This window comes from Aspergillus vadensis, assembly GCF_003184925.1.
Source record: "Aspergillus vadensis CBS 113365 unplaced genomic scaffold BO88scaffold_36, whole genome shotgun sequence".
Taxonomy (NCBI): domain Eukaryota; kingdom Fungi; phylum Ascomycota; class Eurotiomycetes; order Eurotiales; family Aspergillaceae; genus Aspergillus; species Aspergillus vadensis.
In genome coordinates this window covers 179,848-192,479 of record NW_020292074.1, presented here as the reverse complement: position 1 = coordinate 192,479, position 12,632 = coordinate 179,848, and the positions used below count along the sequence as shown (strand labels likewise).

At 52.7% G+C, this 12,632-nt stretch overlaps 6 protein-coding genes across 6 annotated transcripts; 3 read left to right on the top strand and 3 right to left on the bottom strand.

Moving 5' to 3' along the window:
• Positions 1 to 1,166: 1,166 nt before the first annotated feature.
• On the top strand, positions 1,167 to 2,744 carry BO88DRAFT_398581 (arylsulfotransferase family protein; the record flags this gene model as incomplete). Its single annotated transcript, XM_025705328.1, has 3 exons — positions 1,167 to 1,710; positions 1,761 to 1,826; positions 1,876 to 2,744. The coding sequence occupies 3 exons, from the start codon at positions 1,167 to 1,169 to the stop codon at positions 2,742 to 2,744; spliced, it is 1,479 nt and encodes a 492-aa protein (XP_025557600.1).
• A 1,553-nt stretch (positions 2,745 to 4,297) lies between these two features.
• On the top strand, positions 4,298 to 5,072 carry BO88DRAFT_398578 (uncharacterized protein; the record flags this gene model as incomplete). The annotated part of the gene is made up of 1 exon (XM_025705327.1): positions 4,298 to 5,072. Exon 1 carries the CDS (start codon positions 4,344 to 4,346, stop codon positions 5,070 to 5,072), a length of 729 nt encoding a protein of 242 aa, XP_025557599.1. The 5' UTR covers positions 4,298 to 4,343.
• Positions 5,073 to 5,105: 33 nt separating this feature from the next.
• Positions 5,106 to 6,565, bottom strand: BO88DRAFT_408964 (uncharacterized protein). Its single transcript, XM_025707837.1, has one exon. The coding sequence runs from the start codon at positions 6,442 to 6,444 to the stop codon at positions 5,176 to 5,178; it is 1,269 nt and encodes a 422-aa protein (XP_025557598.1). The 5' UTR covers positions 6,445 to 6,565; the 3' UTR covers positions 5,106 to 5,175.
• A 386-nt stretch (positions 6,566 to 6,951) lies between these two features.
• Positions 6,952 to 8,820, bottom strand: BO88DRAFT_475761 (putative flavin-containing amine oxidase; the record flags this gene model as incomplete). The annotated part of the gene is made up of 2 exons (XM_025711896.1): positions 8,069 to 8,820; positions 6,952 to 8,016 (listed from the first exon to the last, which is right to left on the bottom strand). The coding sequence occupies exons 1-2, from the start codon at positions 8,795 to 8,797 to the stop codon at positions 6,952 to 6,954; spliced, it is 1,794 nt and encodes a 597-aa protein (XP_025557597.1). The 5' UTR covers positions 8,798 to 8,820.
• Positions 8,821 to 9,151: 331 nt separating this feature from the next.
• On the top strand, positions 9,152 to 10,631 carry BO88DRAFT_475757 (alpha-hydroxy acid oxidase; the record flags this gene model as incomplete). The annotated part of the gene is made up of 8 exons (XM_025711895.1): positions 9,152 to 9,245; positions 9,300 to 9,333; positions 9,386 to 9,723; positions 9,776 to 9,940; positions 9,989 to 10,063; positions 10,115 to 10,368; positions 10,422 to 10,498; positions 10,556 to 10,631. The coding sequence occupies 8 exons, from the start codon at positions 9,152 to 9,154 to the stop codon at positions 10,629 to 10,631; spliced, it is 1,113 nt and encodes a 370-aa protein (XP_025557596.1).
• A 110-nt stretch (positions 10,632 to 10,741) lies between these two features.
• On the bottom strand, positions 10,742 to 12,382 carry BO88DRAFT_398572 (uncharacterized protein; the record flags this gene model as incomplete). The annotated part of the gene is made up of 1 exon (XM_025705326.1): positions 10,742 to 12,382. The coding sequence occupies exon 1, from the start codon at positions 12,359 to 12,361 to the stop codon at positions 10,742 to 10,744; it is 1,620 nt and encodes a 539-aa protein (XP_025557595.1). The 5' UTR covers positions 12,362 to 12,382.
• Between the last annotated feature and the right edge of the window lie 250 nt (positions 12,383 to 12,632).

Genomic DNA, 12,632 nt, shown 5'->3' with positions numbered 1-12,632 from the left:
ATTAAGCTTTCTGTTCACCGGGGCTGAAGACATACAGGGCTATAAAATATATATATTGAGGTTGTTGGAGTCAGGTGATGGTGTATTCCAACGGCTTTTCCAAAGGGTACTATCATGACTTGTGTGATAACGAAATCAGAGCAGTAACCGAAAGGAATATAGACTTATGATAATGGGTCCTGCATTTATATTCCAGTCTGAATGAAGATATGCCATGATTGTCAGTTGTTGCGTATTCTGAAGTGCTGTATGCCTTGACTGAGTTGTAATTATATTGAAATGAGTCTACAAGTGGCATATATTCTCTTTATCGACCTCTTGGATAGTACAGTACATACATACAAGGGTATACTATAATCACTACGAAGTATCATATCGCAACTATATCTTATGCAAAAGAAAAATCAAAGCTTTCCATCCAAATGATAACTACCACTGTCAGAAAGGGCAGTGATATTCCCCTTCATTTCCTTCCACATGCGCGGATAATCCACTGTCACCTGTTCATATAGTTAGCGTCCTACTTCGCCTGCGATATCTGCCGAAGTGAGATGACGCGATATTGCAGGAACAGGAATGGTGCAGAGGCCTGTCCGTGGTTCGAGGTCGTCATGAGATCGGTACGAGCGATCTTGATAAGATAACAGCAGTATGCAATTGGGTTTAGTGAGGCAGTTTGGGTTCCATCTGTCCAGAAAACACTGCACTTGTGACTGGTTATATCTAACAGACCGTCAATATCAATATCTTTTCCCTTTGAAGTAGATTCTAGGTATTCGCTTCCCACATAACCTTCGGAAAGATTTGTTGACCTCGCTTGTGTACCTATTGATGTAGTCATTCCCAGCCGCGCTCGCGTCATCGCGAAGATCAATGGCACAATAAATCCCCCACCACGTACCCGACCCGGGGGTAAGAGCCGAATCAACAACTCTCTCTTGCCGAAGAACTAATATCTAGTTGCAGCTTAAGCGATATTGACGATGAGTGCAAAGTGTCCACCGATGGTGTTATCATCGTGCCGGTTAGGAATTGTTCAACCTTGTCCTCGACACCACCACAGATGGTGTGATAGAATTCGGCGCATAAAAGGGGAGGTCCAGGGATGAAAATGGAGCAGTATGCTAGAAGCAAGGCGAGAGCATTGCAAGCATATCAGTAGCAGCATGATCGCTCTAACCAAATATAGCCTGCTCCTGGCAGCTCTGTCCCCCCTTACCGTAGCAGACGGGCAATATCGCTCGCGACCAGACCTCTCCCCTCCCAAGCTGAACATCACCATCCCGGCCCCTGATGCTAACAGCACGGAGTATGTCTTCATCGCCCCTTACTCGGACGATATCCAGCAGAGTGGCGCATACATCTACCGCAAGAATGGCGACCTGATCTGGTCTGGCATCGGGTACTATGCCGGGTTTGTCAGTAACTTTCATGTCACGACATACCAGGGTGAGCCTGTCCTGCAGGGATTCCAGGGGACAATGGATACGTCGCATGGTGAAGGGTTCGGACAGCAGGTGATCTTGAACCAGAACTATGAGCATGTCGTGACTGCGAAGGCGGGGAATCATCGTATTCCTTCTATCCACGAGTTCAACGTCATCAATGGGAAGACCGCGCTGGTGGAGGTCTATCTCCCTACCGTGGCTAATCTGTCGGCTTATGGCGGGAACTCGTCGCAGCAGTGGATTGGTGATGGTCTGTTCCAGGGTGAGCATTTATCCTTGGTCAATGCCGTTGTTCGCGCTAATGCAATGCAGAATTCGACATTGAGACCGGTGAACTGGTATTTGAGTGGAACTCTCTTGACCACGTCGACCCCGCAGGTTCGTTCCCCGTCGAACACCTATAGATGCTCGCACTGACACATCCCAGACAGCCTGGTTTCCCTCGGCTCATCAACCAGCGACAGCGGTCTCTCCTCCAGCACGACATGGGACTTCATCCACCTGAACAGCGTGGACAAAGACAAAGACGGCAACTACCTCCTGTCCTCGCGACACTTCAGCACCATCTTTAAGATCAACGGCACCGACGGGTCCATCATCTGGGAGCTCGGAGGCAAGCACTCCACCTTCAACTACAACTTCACCTTTGGCTACCAGCACCACGCACGCTGGCACTACCAATCCCCAACGAAAGAGATAATCTCCTTCTTCGACAACTCCGGCAACGGCGAAGTCATCGTCAACAACGTATCGCGCGCATTGATCGTCGAATTGGACCACAGCAGCGATACCGCGACCATTCTTCGCAAAGCGACAGCTCCGTATGGTATCCAGGCGGCTTCACAAGGAAACGCGCAGCTGCTGTCTAATGACAACATCTTCGTGAACTGGGGCCAGGCGGGCGCAGTCACTGAGTACGATGCCAATAATAAGATCATCTATCACGCTTTCATTGAGGAAGCGGAGAGTTATCGTGGATTCTTGGCCAACTGGACGGGCACACCGACGGAAGTCCCGGCCATTGCTGCATATGTGGATGCGTCGCAGACTGTTCGGTTATATGTGTCATGGAATGGCGATACAGAGACAAAGGCGTGGCGGTTCTATCAGTCTGAGAGGGGTAATGCGACGTCTCTTGGAGTGGTGTCGCGGAAGTCTTTTGAGACGACTCTGTTGTGGAAGAGTGAGCGGGCGTCGAGTGATACGAGGTATTATGCCGAGGCTGTGGGAGAGGGAAATAAGGTGCTGGCTCGGACGAATGCTGTTTCTGCCAGGGAGTATATTCCGGTCGCATGAGTGGATGGCCAAGTTATGTATATATGCTTATGAGATGAATGGTATGTATGGCCATGATGGCTGTTGCTAATCTTCTGTAGTGCTGAGCTTCTGCTGAGATTGGTTTGCTGCCCGTACGAGTGTTTCGAATAATCGGACAACCCTGATGGGATACGTGAAGTTTCACAGCATTCATGCCAAGCAGTGACGATTATCTGTATCACTTATCTATACCATCTGATAAAGACAATCTGTACGACAGTTAGCATACTTCTATACGAAACGAGATTGCACTTTGTACAGATCGAATTAAGCAGGTTGCCACCAGCAGTGATACTAAACCCGCCGAGACCCCAGGATCAATATGCACTTCAAACTCGTCGCCCCCAATGGGGCCAGATCACCCGCACCCACGAGGCATGCCTCAATCCACATTCCACAAAGCATATAACCTTACTCTGACCAACCTTATTAAATTCCGCATACTCCGGACCGGAGATCTTTGCGCGTCGTGGATTACCACGTTGTCAATCTGCATTCCACACAGGAGCAAATTCCTCTTCCCGCTTTACCATCTGTAACCACACTCACCACCAAACAAGTCCTGGATGTCACCTTCTTGATTCACTACATATCCAACGTTCTTATCGACATCAAGCACATTTCACTAAAACGTTGCAAGTTCACAGAACGAATATCGGAAATGAACGGTGCATAACGGACGACGTTCCGAGAACAGAGCCATTCCGCACAGAAAAGGGCCCTACAGTGGGGACCTTTTCTCAGTCGAACGGGTTCGTGTGGGAGTATCCGGTGTTTCAAGTCAAGATTGAAAGCATTCCGTTCCATTCTTCCTTCTCATTCATCCCTTTGTCAATTCCACCTGGTGGAAAATCAGCCAATGTTCTCCCGCGTTTCTATAATTATTTCAACACTGGGGATGGATGAAGGGTTTGGTTCAAGTTGAGTGCTGACATGTCTGTGGCAGTGCTCGATCCAAGCAATGCGACCGTGTGTGTGCCGTGTCGGCAAAGGACAATGAGTGGATGGCTGGACGGACGATCCGTGAACTGGCCAGAGTCTGGAACAGGTCGGTCAGGCCGGGTGGCTGGATGTGAAGTCAATCAATTCATCATACAATCCGAACATTGAGACGACATCAATCCATAGCAGTGGAGTTTGACCCTGCGGATCTCATCATGATGGCAAAGAACACCTTCAGCAGCAACAGCAGCAACAGTAAACCCTTCATTCAGAGTCAAGACAGCGGAACAAGACTCAAAAAGGCATTTCCATCCACGTACCCCCATCTCCGAAGCAGACAAGATCAGCAATGCCAAGGCAGGGTCTGGTATCAAATAAGGCTGAGCAGGGACAGCGATAGGTCACAACGGCAGACAGACCACTCCACTGGAAACGCCGATCGGTTTGAAACAAATGGACAGGGACCCTTTCCGAGTTTTAAGTTAGGAATGACTTGAAAGTCTTAGCCTAGCTTGAGTGGTAAGTAAGTAGTTAATTCTTTAAATTCTTTTTGCTTGCACCATCGTCCCTTTGATGTCGTGATACCTACCTTATCTTTTTTTTATATCTACATAATTAAGATAATCATATCACAACATGCGAATACTACTATTACCTCTACTTTTATCACTATTCACCACCATCACCCATTCCCTCCCCCACTACGGCGTCACTCTCCCCCCACCACCCACCGACCCAGCCAAACCACCAACATCCCCCTACTACCCATGGAAATCCCGACTCGCCAGCAGCGCCGACCACGTCGACAAAACCACCCTGTATAGCATTGCGCGCGCAGCGCACAACCAAGGGCAAACACACTTCGCCGACTACCTCAAACACTACCTGGGGAATACCGGGCGGGATGCGCACGTCTCCGTGGACGAGATGTTATCAGCGATGCCGCAATTCCGCGCCGAAGTGCACGAGTTAGCGACATTCAAAGCCAAGCTTGCCTACGAGGCAGTGATGATGACCCGACCGGACGAGGCGCCCGTCGTGCCGTTTACGAGTTTCTGGCACGAGTATGTGGCCACGCCAGATCAGAGCTGGGATTGGTTCTTGTCTGTGGGGAGGTTCGTGTATAGTGTGACGGGGGTGGTGAAGATGGATGAGGAGACGGGCGGAGTGACGGTGCATTATGCGGTGCATGTGTTTACTTATTGTGATTGGGATGGGGGCAGGGATGTGCGCATTGGCCAGTTCCGGTTCGATGAGGGCAGACTGGCTGGATTACAGGTGACGGGGTTGGCGAGGGAGTTTAAGATTCGCGGGTCGAGTCAAAGTAGGTTGATCGAGGGGTATACTCCTGTGCAGGGATTCTAGGATGTGAATGTGTCACTGTGTGTGTATACGCTGGTTGTATAGACGGTATATATATGTGTATGATACTATGAATGAAAAGAAATCTTTGTCAAACGGGGCCGCATCAATCAATCCAGCTGATCTTGCGACACTCGCCCAGACTCTCCGCCATCGCATCAATGCGTTCGGTCATCCATCCGGCCGATAGTCCCGGTCGCGCATGTCCCAGCGCCAGCGCCGTGGACGTGCGACACGCTCCCTCCGTCTCGTTATAGGCGTACTGCAGACACTTGGCTTCGCGCGTGCACACGCCCCGACAGGCCGCGAAGCTGCTCACGGCCACCGGGTCGCCGTCGACCAGATTATCCCACTCGGTGCGAACATCGCGCAGCTCCGGTCGGACCAGCTTGAGGAACACATCGCGATACAGTAGCGGTGTCTTCAGCGGCCCCAGTTCCTTCTCCAGATCATCCAACTGACGGATACCCTGCTCGTCCAGATGATGAAACGACACGGCCGGATAACACCACGGCCGCTTCGCATATCCAATGGAGAAGTAATCCATCTCCTCCGGCGGAGCGATCTGCAGCATCGGCCACGACCACGTCAGATCCACCCCAACATTCTCGAGCAGAATCCCCAGCATGCAATCCCCAGCCCAATGTTCCGCCACGGCACGTTCCCACCCATCGCTAGTCCGCTTGCGCTGGTTAACAGCCTGCACAAGCGCCGGGCGCGACAGCGCAAACCCGGAACCACCGTGGGCGAAAATAGCATCCACGATCTGCATCTGATTGCCGAGGTACCATGGTTTGGAGGGATCGAAGCGCCGTAGCCACTGGAGGAAGTTATCCCAGATGAGGTATGTATCGGCCTCGAGGAAGATGTACCAGTTCGCATCTGGTTTGACGCGCAGGGCCTCGTCCAGCATGGGGAGGAACTTCCATTTGTCAAGCTTCCAGCCGGGGTTGTTGGGTTTGCCGATCGGGGTGTTGACGTCTGGGTTCAGGTCGGCGGCAGTGAGGGCGGCAGGGCCTTCGGCGCGCACGCGACGGTAGAGGTCGAGTTCGGGGTTATGGTTGAGGAGAGCGGGGGAGAGCGAGGCGAGGACATCGTGGGTGAAGTGGGTGGGGGAGAGTTGTTCGACGTAGTCGGAGAAGAGGACGTGGTTGGGGATGCAGCGGAGGGTGGTGGAGAGGTGGATGGGGACTTTGGTGCGTGATTCGGTGACGCCGGTTTTGAGGACGACTAGGATGTTGTCGAGGTCGGGGCGTGAGGGACAGTCATTGGGGATGATCTGGAGAGGAGGGGAGGATGCGCCGTGGGAGGTGAGGGTGTAGAGGAGGCCGAGGGCGAGGAGGGCGGCGACCAGGATGAGGCGGCGGCGTGGCATGAGGAGGGTTAGCGAGTGCGAGTGGAAGGGAGGGCCATCGCAGATGCGAGGGTTATGTGTTTATAAGAAGAGTTGAGAGACGGATGGGGAGGTGAAGTTGGCTGCAAAGCTGCAAACGGAGGGATGAATTGAGCATTAAGAATGAATCAATCAAATCGAGTTGGGGATGGAGTCAGGCTTGGCACGGGGTACGGCGGATCACAGCTGCCATTTCCCATTTTTTGGACCCCATCGCGTTAGTTTTGGGGCTATGTAAACTGGAATGTAGATCTTTATTTCATCCATTTGTGTAGATTCCTATGTTGGAAGAGTTGGTTGCTAACAATACCACTAAGGGTTTGGCTGTGGTTAATTCCACCTCTACAACGCTCTTCCTGATTGGTCGGTATTTGCACCTTGCGATAAATTCCGAGAAACTCGTGCTATAGAACTGATGTCATTAACATGCCCATTCACATATTCAGTGTCCTCTAGATGATAGCTAGTACTATATCGACCCTATAGGCATCACAACTGGCTCCTCGTCAGCCCCTTAACAGCCTCCACTGCCCCCCTCTTCCCACTGCGCACAGCTCCCTCCATATACCCCTTCCACTCTTCTGCTGTCTCCGTCCCCACGAAATGCACATCACGGAACGGCTCTCGGAGGGCATCCCCAGCCAGCGTCAACACGCCCGGCGGCAGTGCTGGACAAGGACAGCCCCAACCAGAGAGTTCCTCAGTCGACCACTCATGGCCGAGAGCCTCGACGAATTCCCTCTGGGGCAGATCCTTGTCACCATAAACCGCCCCCAACTGCTCCAACAACGCTAATTCACGCTCCCTTTGACTCCCCAACCCAGACCACTTCCTCCCAGCATCACCAGCCAAAAATGCTGTGAGCACCCATTTCCCATCTTCCGGCACACTCGTGTCGCGGTAAATCGACGCAGGGCCAACAAACGACTGCGCCAGTCCACAGAACCCACGATCCGCCCACCATGCCGTCCGGAACGACAGCATCACCTTGGTGTAGTAGCCGTATCTGAACGAATCGACCAGCAGCTGCTTAGCAGCAGGTAGTTGCGGCTCGAACTTGATCGTCTTCAGGACAGGTGTCGGCACAGAACAAATGACCTTCCGAGCCTTGACCACCAATCCACTCTCCGTCTGCACATAGTTCACCCCTTTCTGCACCTGTGTAATCCCAACCACTCTCTGCCCGAACCGAATTGTATCCGTAGGCAAAGCCTCCGCCAATGTCTTCGCGAAGATCTGCGTCCCCTGTCGCACACGCAGATACTGCGCGCCGTGTTTCCGATCCGATCGCATCTGGAGTAGTCCGCCACCCGATTTGCAGTAATTGAGGAAGTAGAGGGCGGAAATGTCCTGTGGTTCCTGGCCCAGCATGGCACGAGTCCAGACTGAGGCGTTTGCGACAGCAATGGTGCTGGCGTTGCGGGAATGCAGATAGGCGAGGAAGGAGAGGGAGTCGAGTTCGGCATTCTGAGGTCGACTGGTGGAGAGAGATTGGCAGTCAAGTTCGGCAGTGTCGCGGATAAGTTCAATTTCTTTTTGGATTTGAGGGGTTATCTTGATGCAGTTAGCAGGGTGGGTTATAACCCGGTGGGAGGAGGTAGCATACGCATGGAGTCTGCCCGTAAGGGAATGCAGTGAGCGTACCGTCCTCTCGCTGCAGAAGACAATTTCCTGTCGTATTCTGCTCGATCAAGTCGGCTCCTGCCCGTTTTGCCAGCTCATACATCATGCTCTGGTTGGTATCGTTGATCCAGGCAGCGCCGAGATCGACCACCCCGGTGCCACTGGGCAAGGGACAAGACCAGGTCTTGCCGCCCACGCGGTCGCGGCCTTCGAGCACGATGCACGAGTGACCAGACTGGAGGATGGTTTCGGCAGCCATGAGGCCGGACAGGCCGGCGCCAATGATAAGCACATCGGTCGTTTCTGTGGGAGAGGGAAGAGAAAGCGAAGTTGGGACAGAGTCCGGCACCGCAACGGTAGCCTCAATCTCGAATTTCCAGCCCGGGACAGCTAGCTGGGGTACTGGAACAAGAGTAATGGCCGGTTTGTGGCCAGTTAGCCATGTCTGCAGAGGTCGGGTGTGAAGACGGTTGTTGGGGTCGTAGTCGACGATGTAAAGGGTGAGTTTGACTACATCGCGAGGGGTAGCGCCGGTGGCGGCTAGCACACGGTGTAGATTCACGAGGGCAAGATGGATCTGCGAATTGTAATCGGCAGGGGCAGTGCCTTCAATGGTGCCTGGTTGGCCCGAGACATGGAGATATTTGGAGGCGGATGACACCACGCCAGGGGCGTAGTAGGCGGAGGTGGCTAGGACGGGTGCTGGAGCCATTGTCAGTAGATTGGAGCTGGTAACCGGTGTTTCTATGTGGTAAAGAGGTGGGATAGATATAGGGCAAAGACAAAGTCCGAAGAATGAAGCTGGTTATCTTATCGTGCGGGGAAGTCTTGACTTGCCTGTTTGGAGTGGGCCGGGGTGACTTGCCTGCATTAATTCCACTCCACCGCCAGTTGAGGGAAGCTCTATCTTATCGTAGATCGACATACTGCAAGATGGATATTCAATCCGAGGAGCTGCCTTCTCGGTAGCTTGAGCCATTGAGTAGACAATTCGGGAAATTATATATACCAGTCGTAGATCTAGTCCGTATTGCCAATCACCACCTTGCAGTGTACATACATTAAAATGGCCAACCGTCCCAAAGATCACGACTCCAAAGTCCTCACCATCGCCGATCTGGCCATTGAGGCCCAGAAACGGCTTCCTCCGGTCGTGCGCGGTGAGCAATCCGCACGATCTCTGCAACCCAGTCAATACTAAGACATGCATATAGACTACTTCAACGAAGGCGCCGGCGACCTCATCACGTACTACTTCCCACAACTCACCCCACCCCCTATATATACTAACAGATCACAGCCTAAAAGACAACGAAGCAGCCTACAACCGATACAAACTACTCCCTCGCGTCCTCCGCGACGTGGACGCCCTCGACACTAGCACCACCATCTTCGGCAAGAAAGTGAAATTCCCCCTCGGCTTTGCCCCGGCTGCCGCGCACAAACTCGCCCATGCAGATGGCGAAGTGGGTACGTCCCGCGCAGCTGCAGCGCACGATATTCCCATGTGTTTGTCCTCGTGGGCAACAACAGGCATCGATGATGTGATTGCCCAGGGGACGGGGAATCCGTATGCAATGCAGGTGTCCTTTTTCAGGGACGTAGAGATCACGAGACGGATCATTCAGAAGGCAGAAAGTGAGTGTCCAGTTGAGCATTATAACGTTTGTGGTAACTGATGAAAGTAAAGAGGCCGGATACAAAGCACTATTCGTGAGCGTGGATCTCCCTGTACTAGGGAACAGATTGAACGAGTCTCGGAATAACTTCAACTTTCCGAGTGATATGCGGTTTCCAGTACTGGCAGAGGGAATTGAAGAGTTGGGGCTGAAGGACACGTATGAGCGTGGCTACGGTATGCACTTCAGATCCTTCTGCTTATCGGCTATTAACAGAAAGCCAGATGGTTCTATTCGCTGGGACAAGACGATTGCCTGGCTACGACAAAACACGAAGCTCGAAATCTGGCTCAAGGGTGGTACGTCCATCCTCACTCCTGCGGTTACTATGTATAGACTAACGTGAACAGTCTACTCCCCCGAAGACATACAACTAGCCATCGACCACAAAGTCGACGGCGTCGTCATCTCCAACCACGGCGGTCGCCAACTCGACGGTGTGCCCGCTACCCTGGACGCACTGCGCATCTGCGCGCCCGTAGCAAAAGGGAAGATCCCTCTAGCAGTGGACGGTGGCATTCGACGGGGAGCAGACGTGTTCAAGGCGATTGCGCTGGGCGCGTCGATGTGTTTTGTGGGGAGGATTCCGATCTGGGGATTAGCGGTAAGCTTCACACAGAGTACCATATTTGTTCAGGAGATTGACAGTCGGTATAGTATAATGGCGAGAAAGGCATCGATTTAGCGGTCAAGATCCTCTACGATGAGTTCTGTCGCACAATGAAGCTGGCAGGGTAAGTGACCACGTCAACGTGCATATTGCAGATACTGATGGAAGTGCATGTATGCAGGTGTCGAACTATAGCAGATATCACGCCGCAGCATCTGGCGGTATTAGAGACAAATGGGCTATTGGCGAAGCTATAATTAATATGATAGAACAAGTCTGAACATACATACCATTTACATACATAACGAACAGCCTCATGAAGACTACAATAAACATAACATGGATCTAGTACATAGTGACCATCGAACTACTCCCACAACTTCCTCCAGAACCCCTTCTTCTCCACTCTATCCCCATCATCAACCCCTAATGCCTCCACCTCCTCCAACCCACTCAAAAAATCCACCTGCTCCGCAGGAATCCACCACCCATCCTTCCAGCTCATCACCCGATGCCCAGCATAAACCCCCACAAAGACAAACAACCCCACGTACGAAGTCAAAAACGACGACACACTCCAATGACCATGAAAGAAGACCTCGAACCCATTACATAGCAACAGTATCGGACAAGCCATTGTGGCAATAATCCCCATCCACGGCTGCAATTTCGACCGATACGGAAGATCCTTCAAACCCTGGGCGTTACACGCCGCCCGGAACCTGAGGAAAATAATCCCGCAGCACGTCCACGAGGTAAACCCCGCCGTGTTGGTGATATTCACGAACCAATTGAACGCGGTGCTGGCGCCGGAACTACAGTCCATGTATGCCAGTAACGAGAACAGCGAACTGCACAGTACAGCGTAGTAGGGCACGCCGTAGCGGGTACAGCGGGTGAAGATCTTGGGGGCGCTGCCAGCCCTCGCGAGGGAATAGAGTGTTCGACTGGACATGTAGAGGTACGAATTCGCGGAGGACCACGCGGAAGTGATGATGACGGCATTGACGACGGAATCGAGGCCGTGGATACCGGCGCGTTTGATAGCGATGACCCAGGGGGAGGCGGCGACGCTGGTACCCTTTGTCAATCCGGAGGCATTACTAGGGCAGATGACGCCGATGGCGAGAACGCCAAGAATGTAGAAGATGATGAGGCGGTAGAAATACTGTTTCGCAGCGCGGGGGAGGTTCTTGCGAGGGTTTTGCATTTCACCAGCGGCGACGACGAGGAGTTCCGGGGCGAAGTTGAAGGAGAAGACGGAGTAGCAGAGGGTGTAGAGGAAGGCGCAGAAGCGGCCGGTGGAGCCGGAGACGAGATAAGTATTGAAGGCGCCGGGGGTCTTCCAGTAGTGGAAGCCTAGACGGGTATGGTTGGGCCCGCCGCCGAGGAAGAGGACGAAGGAGAGGATGAGGAGGCCGATGATGAGGAAGACTTTCAGGGATGCGAACCAGAATTCGGTTTCGCCGTAGACTTTGACAGGAAAGAAGTTGAGTGCGAGGACGACGATGAGCATGAGGGTGATCCAGACGGCAAGGGGGACTGGATTGGACCAGTAGTCGATTACTAGGGCAGCGGCGGTGGTTTCGTAGGCGACGAGGATGCCGAAGCTGTACCAGTAGAGGAGGCCCATGGCGAAGCCTAAGCTGGGGGAGACGAAGCGGGTGCCGTAGGCAGCCATTGAGCAGCCGCTGAAGGGGAGGTAGGTGTTTATTTCGTTGGTGGCAGTGATGATGGCGTAGACGATGATACAGATGGTGATGTAGGCAAGGAGGATGTTGGCTGGGCCGGCCAGCGCGAGCACTTCTCCTACTCCCACGAAGAGACCTGTACCTATGGTGCCGCCGATGGCCATCATCTGGGCATGGCGGGATTTGATGCCGCGCTGGGTGACGGGGGCAGCATCATGGGGGAGAATCTGGCCTTCAGCATATGAGGCAGTGCGGTCAAGGACCTCGAGTGATTTTTCGTCGGGAGACTTGGTCATAATTGCTACAGTAGATTGGAATATGAATTGAATGGATTAAGATTAGGGAAATTGCAGCTAGGTACAGAGGGTATACAGGGCATTTATCAGTTCGCAGGACACTGCATATACAGAATCTGGGGTTACGTGGGAACTGGGCTTTGCCTCCGCAGATCCCGATACCAGATAAAGAGTGAGAGATACGAAGCCATTAGTGTCACTGTGGCTTGAGCACCGACATTGGATAAGCGAATGTCAGCTGCATCATTGCGGAGAAGCAGCGGGTTGTATC

What these genes read in the sequence shown, in the direction of transcription:
- BO88DRAFT_408964 (XM_025707837.1), bottom strand. Translation starts at nt 6,444, where the DNA reads ATGCCACGCCGCCGCCTCATCCTGGTCGCCGCCCTCCTCGCCCTCGGC.